A 13,891-nucleotide genomic window follows, 5' to 3' on the forward strand; every position below is an offset into this window, starting at 1 on the left:
ATGTGTGAAAGAGCCACAGTTTGGCCACCTCTGAGCTGTATTGTCAGTAATTGTTTAGCATTTTTAAATATGCACAGTCCAGCCTAACTGAAGTGCTTACCCTTCAGTTTTGCCAGACTGTGTGCACTCCATGCATTTCAAAATGCTTACTGGCATGTTCAGGTGAGGAAGACCAGCACTGAATGCTCAAATGAGTATACAGATCAAATCAGTTATAACATCCAGGACTTTTTTGAGCAGGAACATACAGGAACGCAATTCTGACTGGCTTGGTGTCAGGGGGTATGGCTTAATACGCAAATGAGTTCCTGCTGGTCCCCCCCCTATAAAAAGGCCCTGTGTGAAACAGTGTCAGGGGTGTGGCCTAATATGCAAATTAGTTCCTGCTGGGCTTTTTCTAGAAAAAAAGCCCTGATAAACATCCATTTGTTTAATTTTAGAAAATGTATATTCTGCCTCTCCAGAGCCCACTTCTGAACAGAAAAACAATACTATTTAAAGGACCTTAAAGACAAGAACCAGTGCTTTGAATCATGCCTGAAAATGTTTCAATGTGCACAATGGTTATAATGTGCACAATGGAGTGCCAGTTTGGTGTAGTGGTTAAGTGCGTGGACTCTTATCTGGAAGAACCGGGTTTGATTCCCCACTCCTTCACTTGCACATGCTGGAATGGCCTTGAGTTAGCCATAGCTCTGGCAGAGGTTGTCCTTGAAAGGGCAGCTGCTGTGAGAGCCCTCTCAGCCCCACCCACCTCACGGGGGTCTGTTGTGGGGGGAGAAGATATGGGAGATTGTAAGCCGCTCTGAGTCTTTGATTCAGAGAGAAGGGCGGGGTATAAATCTGCAATTCTTCTTCCTCTAATCCAACCAATTCCTTTGAAGCCATTGCTTTCCAGTTTAAGCAGGTGTTTAGCTTCTCTGGGGAAGGAAAAGGGTGTTGGTTGGAGATAAGCAGGATGTATTTTTCCTGAATATTGTGGATTTTTTTTTGAAGAACTTCAGGAATATGCACAGAAGCAATGATTAGCAAGATGGTGTAGCAATTAAAAGGATAAGCTGTGATTTTGGAGGCTGAACTGGTGCCTTTGCCACAAACTCACTAGGTGGTCTTGGGCAAGCCACTTTCTCTCATCCTCAGTGGCCAGCCTACTATATGAGGATTAAGACACTGGCCAACCTTACAGGATTGTAATGAGGGGGTTACTGTGGCGATATATATGAAGTACTTTGAAAATTGAAAATATTATGCATATGCAAAGTCAGGGGTGGAATTCTAGCGGGAGCTCCTTTCGATATTAGGCCACACACCCCTGATGTAGCCAATCCTCCAAGAGCTTACAAGGATCTTTTTTGTAAGTTCTTGGAGGATTGGCTACATCAGGGGTGTGTGGCCTAATAAGCGAAGGAGCTCCTGCCAGAATTCCACCCCTGTGCAAAGTCATGGCATTATTAGGCCCAACAGATGGCTATTGAGTGTTCAATTTTTTAAAAGGGATTTCTTGGCACCTTTTTGTTTCACATTAAGAGACAGGGTGGATGCATCATGTGATCATGAGTCTGGGGGGAATCTCTGGGGGAGGAGAGAAAGATTGATGTGAGAGAAAATGTGGGAAGGCAGGAATTGTTTCTGCAGGGAAAGATAATTCCAGGGGGGTAGTCATGTTAATCTGCTTCTGTTCCTGAGGACTGGAAGGTAGCAAATGTCACCCCCACCTTTAAAAAGGGTTCCAGAGGAGATCCGGGAAACTACAGGCCAGTCAGTCTGACTTCAATACCGGGAAAGTTGGTAGAGACCATTATCAAGGACAGAATGAGTAGGCACATTGATGAACACGAGTTATTGAGGAAGACTCAGCATGGGTTCTGTAAGGGAAGATCTTGCCTCACTAACCTGTTACATTTCTTTGAGGGGGTGAACAAATATGTGGACAAAGGAGACCCGATAAGATATTGTTTACCTTGACTTCCAGAAAGCTTTTGATAAAGTTCCTCATCAAAGGCTCCTTAGTAAGCTCGAGAGTCATGGGGCGTTTTCGCACTGACCTTAATCAGCAGCGACACCCCTCTTCACCGCGCAGGATTGGTGCGGATTTCGCACTAATTGCCGCGGAGCACCCGGAAGAGCCGGAAAGTCCTAAGGCTTTTGCAGCGCAAATGGAAACTGGTTTTTTGCGGTTTCCGTTTGCGCCGCAAAAGCCGCGGGACTTTCCGGCTCTTCCGGGTGCTCCGCGGCAATTAGTGCGAAATCCGCGCCGATCCTGGGCGGTGAAGAGGGGTGTCGCTGCTGATTAAGGTCAGTGCGAAAATAGCCATGGAGTAAAAGGACAGGTCCTCTTTATGGATCAAAAACTGGCTAATTAATAGGAAGCAGAGAGTGAGTATAAATGGGCAGTCTTCGCAGTGGAGGACGGTAAGCAGTGGAGTGCTGCAGGGCTCAGTACTGGGTCCCATGCTCTTTAACTTGTTCATAAATGATTTGGAGTTGAGAGTAAGCAGTGAAGTGGCCAAGTTTGTGTATATATGTGTATATAAATTGTTCAGGGTGGTGAGAACCAGAGAGGATTGTGAGGCACTCCAAAGGGATCTGTTGAGGCTGGGTGAGTGAGCGTCAATATGGCAGATGAGGTTCAATGTGGCCAAGTGCAAAGTAATGCACATTGGGACCAAAAATCCCAGCTACAAATACAAGTTGATGGGGTGTGAACTGGCAGAGACTGACCAAGAGAGAGATCTTGGGGTCGTGGTAGATAACTCACTGGAAATGTCAAGACAGTGTGCGATTGCAATAAAAAAGGCCAACGCCATGCTGGGAATTATTAGGAAGGGAATTGAAAACCAATCAGCCTGTATCTTAACGCCCCTGTATAAATCGATGGTGTGGTCTCATTTGGAATACTGTGTTCAGTTCTGGTCACCGCACCTCAAAAAGGATATTATAGCATTGGAGAAAGTCCTAAAAAAAGGGCAACTAGAATGATTAAAGGGTTGGAACACTTTCCCTATGAAGAAAGGTTAAAACGCTTGGGCTTCTTTAGCTTGGAGAAACGTCGACTGCGGGGTGACATGATAGAGGTTTACAAGATTATGCATGGGATGGAGAAAGTAGAGAAAGAAGTACCTTTCTCCCTTTCTCACAATACAAGAACTCGTGGGCATTCGATGAAATTGCTGAGCAGTCGGGTTAGAACGGATAAAAGGAAGTACTTCTTCACCCAAAGGGTGATTAACATGTGGAATTCACTGCCACAGGAGGTGGTAGCAGCGACAAGCATAGCCAGCTTCAAGGGGGGTTAGATAAAAATATGGAGCAGAGGTCCATCAGTGGCTATTAGCCACAGTGTGTATATATGTGTATATATATATTTATAAAAATATTTTTTTGGCCACTGTGTGACACAGAGGGTTGGACTGGATTCGCCACTGGCCTGATCCAACATGGCTTCTCTTATGTTCTTAATCTGTAGCAGCAAAATATGACGCGAGTCCAGTAATGAGAAAGACATTTTTGGTTGTTTTTTTGTGCCCGAAAAGGCTGAGTGAAAAATATTCAAAGCCAGGGCTTTTTTTGGGATAGAAAAAGCCCAGCAGGAACTCATCTGCATATTGGGCCACACCCCCTGATGCCAAGTTAACCGGAACTGCATTCCTGCTAAAGAAAAAAGCCTGCTCAAAACACCAAAATATGAATACTGTACTTGAGCACAAGTTACAATATTCCTATAGGTCTTTTAAAAATAATGCATTGTTGGGGGAGGGGTGGAGTTATGAATTTGGTGACAGTAACACAAATTCCATTCTGTAACCATCATGGATTCAAAGTCTGTCATTGAACCTGTGACAAGAATTTACGATCTGTGATTGTATTTAGGATTCTCATCTGATCCATCTCTGTCTTTAAAAAAATTAATACATGTTTTTATCAGTTCTGCCCTTAGGAGGGCATCCTATTGTGTGGCAGGAGCAAATGAAACCTCCCTCCCCCTCCCTCCCCCCCCCCCCCCGCCCGCAAAAAAAAGGACCACTGAGAATGTCTGCAAGAACTGGGATTTCCTGCCTGGACTTTTTCTGAATCAGTCTGACCAAGGATGCAAGAATCACCATTGACTTAAGAGCAGCAGCTGTCTTTCTTTTCCTTGTCCTCTGTCTTAGGGTCATAGCTGTGTGGGGGAGAAGAAGAATAAGAGGAGGAGGATGAAGAAGAAGATGATGATATTGGATTTATATCCTGCCCTTCACTCTGAATTCAGAGTCTCAGAGTGGCTCACAATTTTCTTTATCTCCCCCCACCCCACAACAAACGCCCTGTGAGGTAGGTGGGGCTGAGAGAGCTCTCCCAGAAGCTGCCCTTTCAAGGACAGCTCTGCGAAAGCTATGACTGACCCAAGGCCATTCCAGCAGCTGCAAATGGAGGAGTGGGGAATCAAACCTGGTTCTCCCAGATAAGAGTCCACACACATACTGGACAGCATCTTGCTGAGAGCCCCCAATCTTGAACGAGCCCTGGTTTTTGCAGACAAGATAGTGTTCAGTGTAGTATTCACATATGCATAATGTCTCGTGCTGACATTTAAGGCTACTGTCTCCAAAGCAGTGGTTGTGTTGCCCTTGAGTGCCATGGAGATTACTGACCTTGTTAAAAGAAGACATGTTGTATCTGAAAAAAGGTTCATTGTTGCCGGGTTTTAACATTCTGGGGAGTGAGATTACAGCATACATTTTTGAGATATTGGGAAGAATATAAACTCATGTATCAGGGAACACAAGCACACTCTTTTTCAGCATGGATGGTAAAATATGCTGATCTTTGCTTCCAGGTTCAAAGCCTTATTTATTTAGAATAAGTATTTGGCTACGCCAAAAATTGTTTCCCGAACCATCTCATAGGAACCAAATGACAATACAAATAACTATGAATGTTTGATTTAAAAATGTTGTTCATGGAAGTTATAGCAGTAATAAGTCAGAAAAAAATAACCTCCTGTGGCCTGGTTGAACCATTCCCATAATATTAAGAACATAAGAGTAGCCATGTTAGATCAGGCCAATGGACCATCCAGTCCAACACTGTGTCACACAGTGGCAAATTTTTTTTTATATATACACACACACTGTGGCTAATAGCCACTGATGGACCTCTGATTCATATTTTTATCTAAACCCGTCTTGAAGCTGGCTATGCTTGTGGCCGCCACCACCTCCTGTAGCAGTGAATTCCACATGTTAATCACCCTTTGGGTGAAGAAGTACTTCCTTTTATCCGTTTTAACCTGTCTGCTCAGCAATTTCATCGAATGCCCACGAGTTCTTGTATTGTGAGAAAGGGAGAAAAGTACTTCTTTCTCTACTTTCTCCATACCATGCATTATTTTGTAAACCTCTATCATGTCACCCCGCAGTCGACGTTTCTCCAAGCTAAAGAGTCCCAAGCGTTTCAACCTTTCTTCATAGGGAAAGTGTTCCAGCCCTTTCATCATTCTAGTTGCCCTTTTCTGGACTTTCTCCAATGCTATAATATCCTTTTAGAGGTGCGGCGACCAGAACTGCACACAGTACTCCAAATGAGACCGCACCATCGATTTATACTGGCTGATTTGTTTTCAATTCCCTTCCTAATAATTCCCAGCATGGCATTGGCCTTTTTTATTGCAATCGCACACTGTCTTGACATTTTCAGTGAGTTATCTACCACGACCCCAAGATCTCTCTCTTGGTCAGTCTCTGCCAGTTCACACCCCATCAACTTGTATTTGTAGCTAGGATTCTTGGCCCCAATGTGCATTATTTTGCACTTGGCCACATTGTTAGACCCTCTGACTTCAAGAGACCCGATTCCATAAATCTAATCCTATGATGAAAAAAAAATTCTTGAGGAAAGGATTTTCAGGTGGTTGCTTTTGGCCTTCCTCTAGTGACTTTTATTAATGGCAATGGGGGTGGGTGGGGAGGATTTGTCACAAGACAAGAGCTGAAGTGGATGCCTGCCACAGCTTGTGTCTGATTAGGAACTGCTGTTGGCACATTCACCAGAGGAGCCAGAAGGACGGGTGTATACAAATGGCTGAAAATATTGACTCGGTGTAGGTGGCCTACCAGAGTCTTTGTCTGCGCTGACTTATGTGCGAGGCAACACACCCTGGATGTTTGTGTGTGTCAGCAAAAGGCAGCCTTTCGAGGCAAATGCTCTTTGTGCTCCGGAGTGTGATGAAATGTCATTTCCTTTTGGTGCCAATTGAAAAAAATGTGAGGCAAAGTATCATGAGGGTGGCTCTTAGCTGAGGCCTTACATGTACACCCCCTACCCCCACTTTGGAATCGAGGAGGAGAGAAGTGATGGGTGAAGGCACCTGAATGGGCTCAAGTTTAGGAGATACTTCCAATATGAGGTTTTTTTTTCCTTTTTGGAATGGTTCTTAAAGTGATGATGGAATTGGTCTGGGAGGCCTCTTTGTATGAGAGCGGAGAGCTGGCAACAGGACCTCTTGAGTTATCCTGAGCTATGAATGGGGCATTCACAGGGTGTCTGCTGTGTGGAGCCAGAATTCCACTGGCATGAGGAGGCCCATGAATCTTCTGTCCCCCTGAGGGCAACAGGAAGTAGCTGGCCTGACTTTGGAGCCAATGTAAACATGGAGGGGAATGGCCCCTTTGAGTGTGTGAGTTTATCCTTCTCTGTCATGTGAAGGCTATGGGGACTCTGAGGAGCACTCTGGTCTTGGCTGTGTGAAATGTCTTTGGTCGCTGTCCTGCAGATCTGTAAATTTTACTTGTTGTTTCTTCCTTATAATTTGACTTAGTCCCTTCCAGCATAATTAAGAGTGTTTGTGGGCAAACAGGACTTTAGGTATTAATTTCTGACTATTAACATTTGGCACTCTCTGGGGTAGCAGAGAAATTGAGGATATTTATTTTATTCCAAATATTTATGAGCTGTCATGTCAGCTATGCTTGGAAGGTGGCTTTCATGCAAGGTTTTTAAGAAGTACCCAATAAATAATAAAGAGGAACTGAATCAATAAACCACATCAAAACTCAAATTCCTTTTTAAAAGGCTAGTTTTTTTAACCACAAATAAAGCAAGACTAAATCGTAAACTCCAATATGCAACAATAGAATATTGATTGATACAAAGGAGAGGGAAGAGAAGCAGTAAAAAAACAGTCAAACCAACAAGTCTGGGAGAAATGTTTAGCCCGGTACATAAAATCTACAGGCTAGGCAGTTGGTGAAGTGTTCAAGAAAAGCTTTCAGATGCCATTCCAGTAACCCTTAGGTTTACTTACCTTCTTTCAGCAGGTGAGGGCATATGCAACAGAGCTTGAAGTGCAGATCGTAGCCGCTGTATGGTCTTCTTCCTTTGGAGGACAAAGCATCGGAGATTTGTAGAGTGTTGGTGGAAATCTGGAGGTTCATCAAGAACATGCTACCAAGACAGCGTGCTAACAACTGACCTGGACAGAGTTTGGTCCATGTTGTGGGGCATGCACAGGATCCCTTCAGTTTATGGTAGCCGCAGCTAGAACGATGCACCAGCTGACCAAAAATGCTGTGTTGGATGCACATAAGAGGGTTGGACTAGTGTGATGTGAAAATAGATCCTCTGCCTGTTCATTGGGTATAGTTGGAGGCTGTGGAATGTAGTGACTGGCTTCTGATAGCAAAGCACAAATCACATTTCCAGTTGTGGAAAGCTTTAATCTGGATCAGAGCAATGGTCCACCTAAGGTAGTGCCTTGTTTACAACAGAAGCTGACCAGATGTCTTAGAAGGCTTGCAGCAGGGCAAAGAGATTCAAATCTCCCCCTGTTGCTGTCTTCTAGCATCATGGCATTCAAAGGTTCCACGGAGTTCCATTTTGTTGCCATGGCTATGGACTCAGAGCAGTTTACAATCTCCTATAACTTCTCCCCCCACAACAGACACCCTGTGGGGTGGGTGGGCGGGCTGAGAGAGCTCTCACAGAAGCTGCCCTTTCAAGGACAACTCCTACGATAGCTATGGCTAACTCAAGGCCATTCCAGCAGCTGCAAGTGGAGGAGTGGGGAATAAAACCTGGAACTCCCAGATAAGAGTCTGCACACTTAACCACAACACCAGATTGGTCTAATCTCTTTTCAGAACTATCCAAGCTCTTGGTGATTTTATAAACTGAAGTGATTAGACTTCCTGTAAATGGAGTAAGGTGCAGTATTTCTTGCTTTATGTTGTTTTATCTTGGTATTAGCCATTGCTGAAGGACAGCACAGACATAATTAGTGTAAGTAGGGTGTTCCCTTGGCATGGATACTGCCGTGGGACAATACCATGGAGAATTATTATGGTGCAAATAGGTAGTGCAAGGCATGCTCATATTTCTTGCATGTTCTAGTAAAGAATGCCACATTCCTGTTTCTTGCATACCATCTGGGGAGTCAACATACAGAAAGAATGCATATTTCAGGCGCTGTTGTCCGATGTGGACAAACAATAAATTATTCTGCTGAAGTAGCTTGAGGAGACTGATGCTAAAATTTCAGCGAGCTGGTGGGGATGGGGGCACTGTGAAGAATTATGGAAGGGAGAGGAACAATTTGAAAATGCTGACCCCTCCCCCCCAATCACCCTCCAGCATTTTTAAGCTGCCAAGGATTTGAACAGGCTGATCTCTGCTTCCCCCATGCCAGGGCATTTTTTTGTGGCAGGAACTCATTTGCATATTAGGCCACACCCCCAATTGAGCTCACAATAGGAGCTTACAGTAGGCCCTGTACTAAGAGCCCTGTAAGCTCTAGGAGGATTGGCTACATCAGGGGGTGTGGCCTAATATCAAAGGAGTTCCTGCTACAAAACCCACCCCCCCTGCTCCATCCCATCCCTGGTAGCTCCACACTGGTCTATACATACAGTAGTGGAATGAAGTGGCAGAATTCTGAGGGGGCAAAATGGACTGTACTATTTTGCACAGCAGGTGGGGAGAGTTCCCTCCATCAAAAACTTCCTTCAAAATATATCAGCACATCAAAGAGGGAGGTTCTCACCTTGCCCCTTGTGTTGTGCTAGTTTCCCCACTTGTATGGAATTATGAATATGAAGGAGTTCTGCAATCTGAAGCGGTATGGCCTGTTCTGTCTCCTTAGCACTGCATTCCTTTTTCGCTCCCCTTACTGTGCTGCATTCATAGGTCAAGCCTGACACTTAAGGAAACCAGGTCTGCCACCTCGGCAGTAGGGAAAGAAATGTTTTTAAAAGGGGTGTTGCATTGATAGAGTGATGCCACTTCCTGCAAATACCCAGAAGTGACATCATGTTACTGGCATGATGCCGATGCAATACTCTTGGGTTTGGATAGAACTCCATGGTGGGGTGTTTGCCAGAAGTGACATTGCATCAACAGCTCAATGTCATTCCTCTCCATCTCTTAATTTTTACTCCGTTTGCAACCCCACCTGTCACTCACCTGCTTTCAGTATCCTATCTGTTTTGAAGACGGTTTAGTCCTCATCTCCCTCCTTTTCTTTAAGCTAATCTATGTGATTGTATTTTTCTGCATACCTGGGAGTTCCTGTGAGTAGGGCTATACCAGTATTTTGGCTTTGGTCAGGGGCTGGCCAGTTTCCTGCTAGATTCAGCATTGTCTTCGAGACAGAAGCACCAATGCTTTCTGCTATCTCTATTCTTAGAGAACTAGCACAGGAGGCAGTTTCCATCTTATTAGCGTGTACTTGGAGTCATCCATTTCACTCTCAGACCTCGTTAAACTTGGGCCTCTCTTGAAATAGCTGCTTAAAGAAACACTTGGTTTCTCATTAATCAGCCATAAGCCCCCATCAAAATGCTATGAAGAGAGATAATTGGGACCAATCAATCTCTCTCTCTTATTAACCTTGGGAGTGTAGCCAGCATGTATGACAGAGCCCACTTCAACTCATCCATTCATCAGATAACTTAATATTCTTTCCGGGGAGATGCCAGGAAATTATCAGCTGAGCAGCCTCCCCCTTCCTTCTCAAGTTTTACTATTGCTCCTGAACTTATAATTGTCTTGGACTGAGAATGTTCCCATCACCTACCAAACTCCATTGGGGGCCCTCTGCCGATTCCTTGAATTTCTTTGCTGCTTTTTGCTTGCTCCAGATGTAGACAAGAGCTTGTTTCATTCTCTGTGACCAACTGCTGCTTGTCTTCTTCCTGCAGGACCATGAAAAGCAGTATGTGGGGTTCGCTACTCTGCCCAACCAGGTGCACCGGAAATCTGTGAAGAAGGGCTTTGATTTCACTCTCATGGTGGCAGGTGAGGATTTTCAGCCGCTTCAGTGGAATCCTTCTTGGGCTTTGCTCCCTGACCTGCTGTTAAGGAACAAGAGTTGCACAATACAAAACGATCCACAAAGTTGTTTGGATGAATTATTAGGGGCTGTGGTCTGTGCTACCTCTTGCTGTAAGAAAGATGTGTAATTTTGCATCATTTAATGTGTCATGCCTGAGAAGGGCAGAGGTTGGGGAAGGGAGGGAGTTCTATTGGGTATCATGCCATGGAGACCCTATACCATAGTGTCCATTTTCTCCAGGCGAACTGATCTCTGTCGCCTGGTGATCTGTTGTAATCCCAGATCTCCAGCCACCACCTGGAGGTAGGCAACCTTATTTGGAAATCCAAGTATATTTCTTTTTCAGGACAATTAGTAATGACAGCGCAAGTAGTAGTAAAAATTTTCCGGAGTCCATAGATATGAGTCCATACCAGACATAAGGAATGGCTTAAAGTAGCCTTACTATGAAGAGCAACAAAAGCATCTTTTGCAGGTGTCTCTAAGCCTTGTTCTAGAGCTAAGGACATGTGATCATAGGGGAAGTCCACAAATTACCTGCCAATTCCTTAACTCTGTAAAATATAAGGGGCTGTTCCTAAATTGTAAATTCTGGCATTATAGACTTTTCCCTGTTTTTCAGCTGATCTGAAATGGCCCCATAAAATTTGTATTTGCCTTGAGGGAAGAAAATATAGGTTCTCTTTGTGTGTTGTATGTATCTCTGCTTGTGTTGATATGAGTGACAAACTGCACCTTTTTAAAAGCCTTAAAGTACTGTACAAAGAAAAAGTATGTGAAGGGTTAATTCTTCACAGAGCAAGTGAGCCTTGAGTGATAGGCAGCTCTGAACAATCTGATTGGACATCATCAGCTGAGCAGACACAATTTTGAGAGATCTGGAGTTAGTAAGCTTTCTGCCTTGACTGAGAGAATCTGATTTCAGCTGAATGCAGACAGGAGGTGGCTAGGAGGTTTGGGAAGTGTATGAAGAGTCCCATTCAGGCCAAGGAAAAGGGAAAAATCTTCTAGGGAGAAAACCCCTATCCAGTTGAACAGAGAAAATAGCTCTGAAGAGTACAGAGATCTCTGGTCTGGTGTGAATTAAAACTGCCTGTAAAGACCTAAAGAGGCAGTCAAAAACTGGAGACAATAACAAAACACCACTAGTGGTCACACACAACTCTCAACTGAAAACAGTTCAACATATCATCAACAGCTTACAGCCTCTATTGGACAGAGCTCTCTTTCAAAAGTACTGGGGGGTAAACCTTTCCTTGCACACAGACAGCCCCCCAATCTCAAACAACTCCTCACCCACAACAATACAACATCACATCTGAGCAGGAACACCGGAATCAGAGCTTGCAATAAACCCAAGTGCCAACTTTGCTGCCACATACACCCAGACAACAGTCACTGAGCCTAACAGCATTAACTATACCATCTCAGGCTCATTCACTTGTTTATCTTCCAACATTATGCCATTAAATGCCAACAATGCCCCTCAGTTCTCTACATAGGGCAAACAGGCCACACCCTATGCCAAAGGATAAATGAACACAAATCTGCCAACAGGAATTACAGAACTGAGAAACCTGTTGGAGAACACTTTAACCTTCCTGAGCATTCAATGGGTGACCTCAAAGTAGCCGTTTTACTGCAAAGGAATTTCAAGCACAGAATGGAATGAAAAATTGCAGAATTACAAATTATCATGAAACTTGGAGCAAACACCTCCCCAGGACTGAACAGGGATATTGGTTTTTTATCTCATTACGTGTGCTAAACCAAGTCTCACTGAGTATAGCTGTGCATTCACAGTGTTCCAATGTATTTCTCTTTTAGAACAGTGTATCAGAATAATGGTTTTTTTGTGTGTTGACATGCTCAAATGAGGAATGTGGTCTGTTTGTCTCATTACATATACCAGTGATGGCGAACCTTTTAGAGACCGAGTGCCCAAAGTGCAACCCAAAACCCACTTATTTATTGCAAAGTGCCAACACGGCAATTTAACCTGAATACTGAGGTTTTAGTTTAGAAAAAACAACTCATAGTGAAATTAACAAACTGAAAGAACATTTGGTCTGAATAGCATTTGCTTAGGAAACCAGCCAATTAGTAACATGTCAGAATGGGAGAATGGTGGTGAGAGAGTCATAAGACAATAAACGGAGGCTGTTCATTGCTCTGTTGCTTGGAAGTCTGGGTTAAACTGAGAACATGCCTTTCCCAGAGGTGTTTCTGTCCACCTAATTTACTTTTGAACATGTAACATAAGAACATAACATAAGAGAAGCCATGTTAGATCAGGCCAATGGCCCATCCAGTCCAACATTCTGTGTCACACAGCGGCCAAATATATATATATATATATATATATATATATATATATATATATATATATACACACACACACACACTGTGGCTAATAGCCACTGATGGACCTCTGCTCCATATTTTTATCTAACCCCCTCTTGAAGGTGGCTATGCTTGTGGACGCCACCACCTCCTGTGGCAGTGAATTCCACATGTTAATCACCCTTTGGGTGAAGAAGTACTTCCTTTTATCCGTTTTAACCTGTCTGCTCAGCAATTTCATCGAATGCCCACGAGTTCTTGTATTGTGAGAAAGGGAGAAAAGTACTTCTTTCTCTACTTTCTCCATCCCATGCATTATCTTGTAAACTTCTATCATGTCACCCCTCAGTCGACGTTTCTCCAAGCTAAAGAGCCCTAAGCGTTTCAACCTTTCTTCATAGGGAAGGTGTTCCAGCCCTTTAATCATTTTAGTTGCCCTTTTCTGAACTTTCTCCAATGCTATAATATCCTTTTTGAGGTGCGGCGACCAGAACTGCACACAGTACTCCAAATGAGACCGCACCATCGATTTATACAGAGGCATTATGATACTGGCTGATTTGTTTTCAATTCCCTTCCTAATAATTCCCAGCATGGCGTTGGCCTTTTTTATTGCAAACGCACACTGTCTTGACATTTTCAGTGAATTATCTACCATGACCCCAAGATCTCTCTCTTGGTCTGTCTCTGCCAGTTCACACCCCATCAACTTGTATTTGTAGCTGGGATTCTTGGCCCCAATGTGCATTACTTTGCACTTGGCCACATTGAACCGCATCTGCCACGTTGACGCCCACTCACCCAGCCTCAACAGATCCCTTTGGAGTTCCTCACAATCCTCTCTGGTTCTCACCACCCTGAACAATTTAGTGTCATCCGCAAATTTGGCCACTTCACTGCTCACTCCCAACTCTAAATCATTTATGAACAAGTTAAAGAGGATGGGACCCAGTACCGAGCCCTGCGGCACCCCACTGCTTACCGTCCTCCACTGCGAAGACTGCCCATTTATACTCACTCTCTGCTTCCTATTACTCAGCCAGTTTTTGATCCACAAGAGGACCTGTCCTTTTACTCCATGACTCTCAAGCTTTCTAAGGAGCCTTTGATGAGGAACTTTATCAAAAGCTTTCTGGAAGTCAAGGTAAACAACATCTATCGGGTCTCCTTTGTCCACATGTTTGTTCACCCCCTCAAAGAAATGTAACAGGTTAGTGAGGCAAGATCTTCCCTTGCAGAACC

At 44.0% G+C, this 13,891-nt stretch overlaps 1 protein-coding gene across 4 annotated transcripts in view; it reads left to right on the forward strand.

Annotated features, from left to right (window-relative positions):
* SEPTIN5 (septin 5) overlaps nucleotides 1–13,891 on the forward strand; it is a 107,578-nt gene that overhangs the window by 69,027 nt on the left and 24,660 nt on the right. For all 4 annotated transcript variants that reach the window (XM_060249614.1, XM_060249615.1, XM_060249613.1 and 1 more), the window contains exon 2: nucleotides 10,173–10,269. In XM_060249614.1, the coding sequence (XP_060105597.1) occupies nucleotides 10,173–10,269 (97 nt within the window). The remainder of the gene's footprint in view (nucleotides 1–10,172; nucleotides 10,270–13,891) is intronic.

Source organism: Heteronotia binoei, chromosome 11, assembly GCF_032191835.1.
Source record: "Heteronotia binoei isolate CCM8104 ecotype False Entrance Well chromosome 11, APGP_CSIRO_Hbin_v1, whole genome shotgun sequence".
NCBI lineage: Eukaryota > Metazoa > Chordata > Lepidosauria > Squamata > Gekkonidae > Heteronotia > Heteronotia binoei.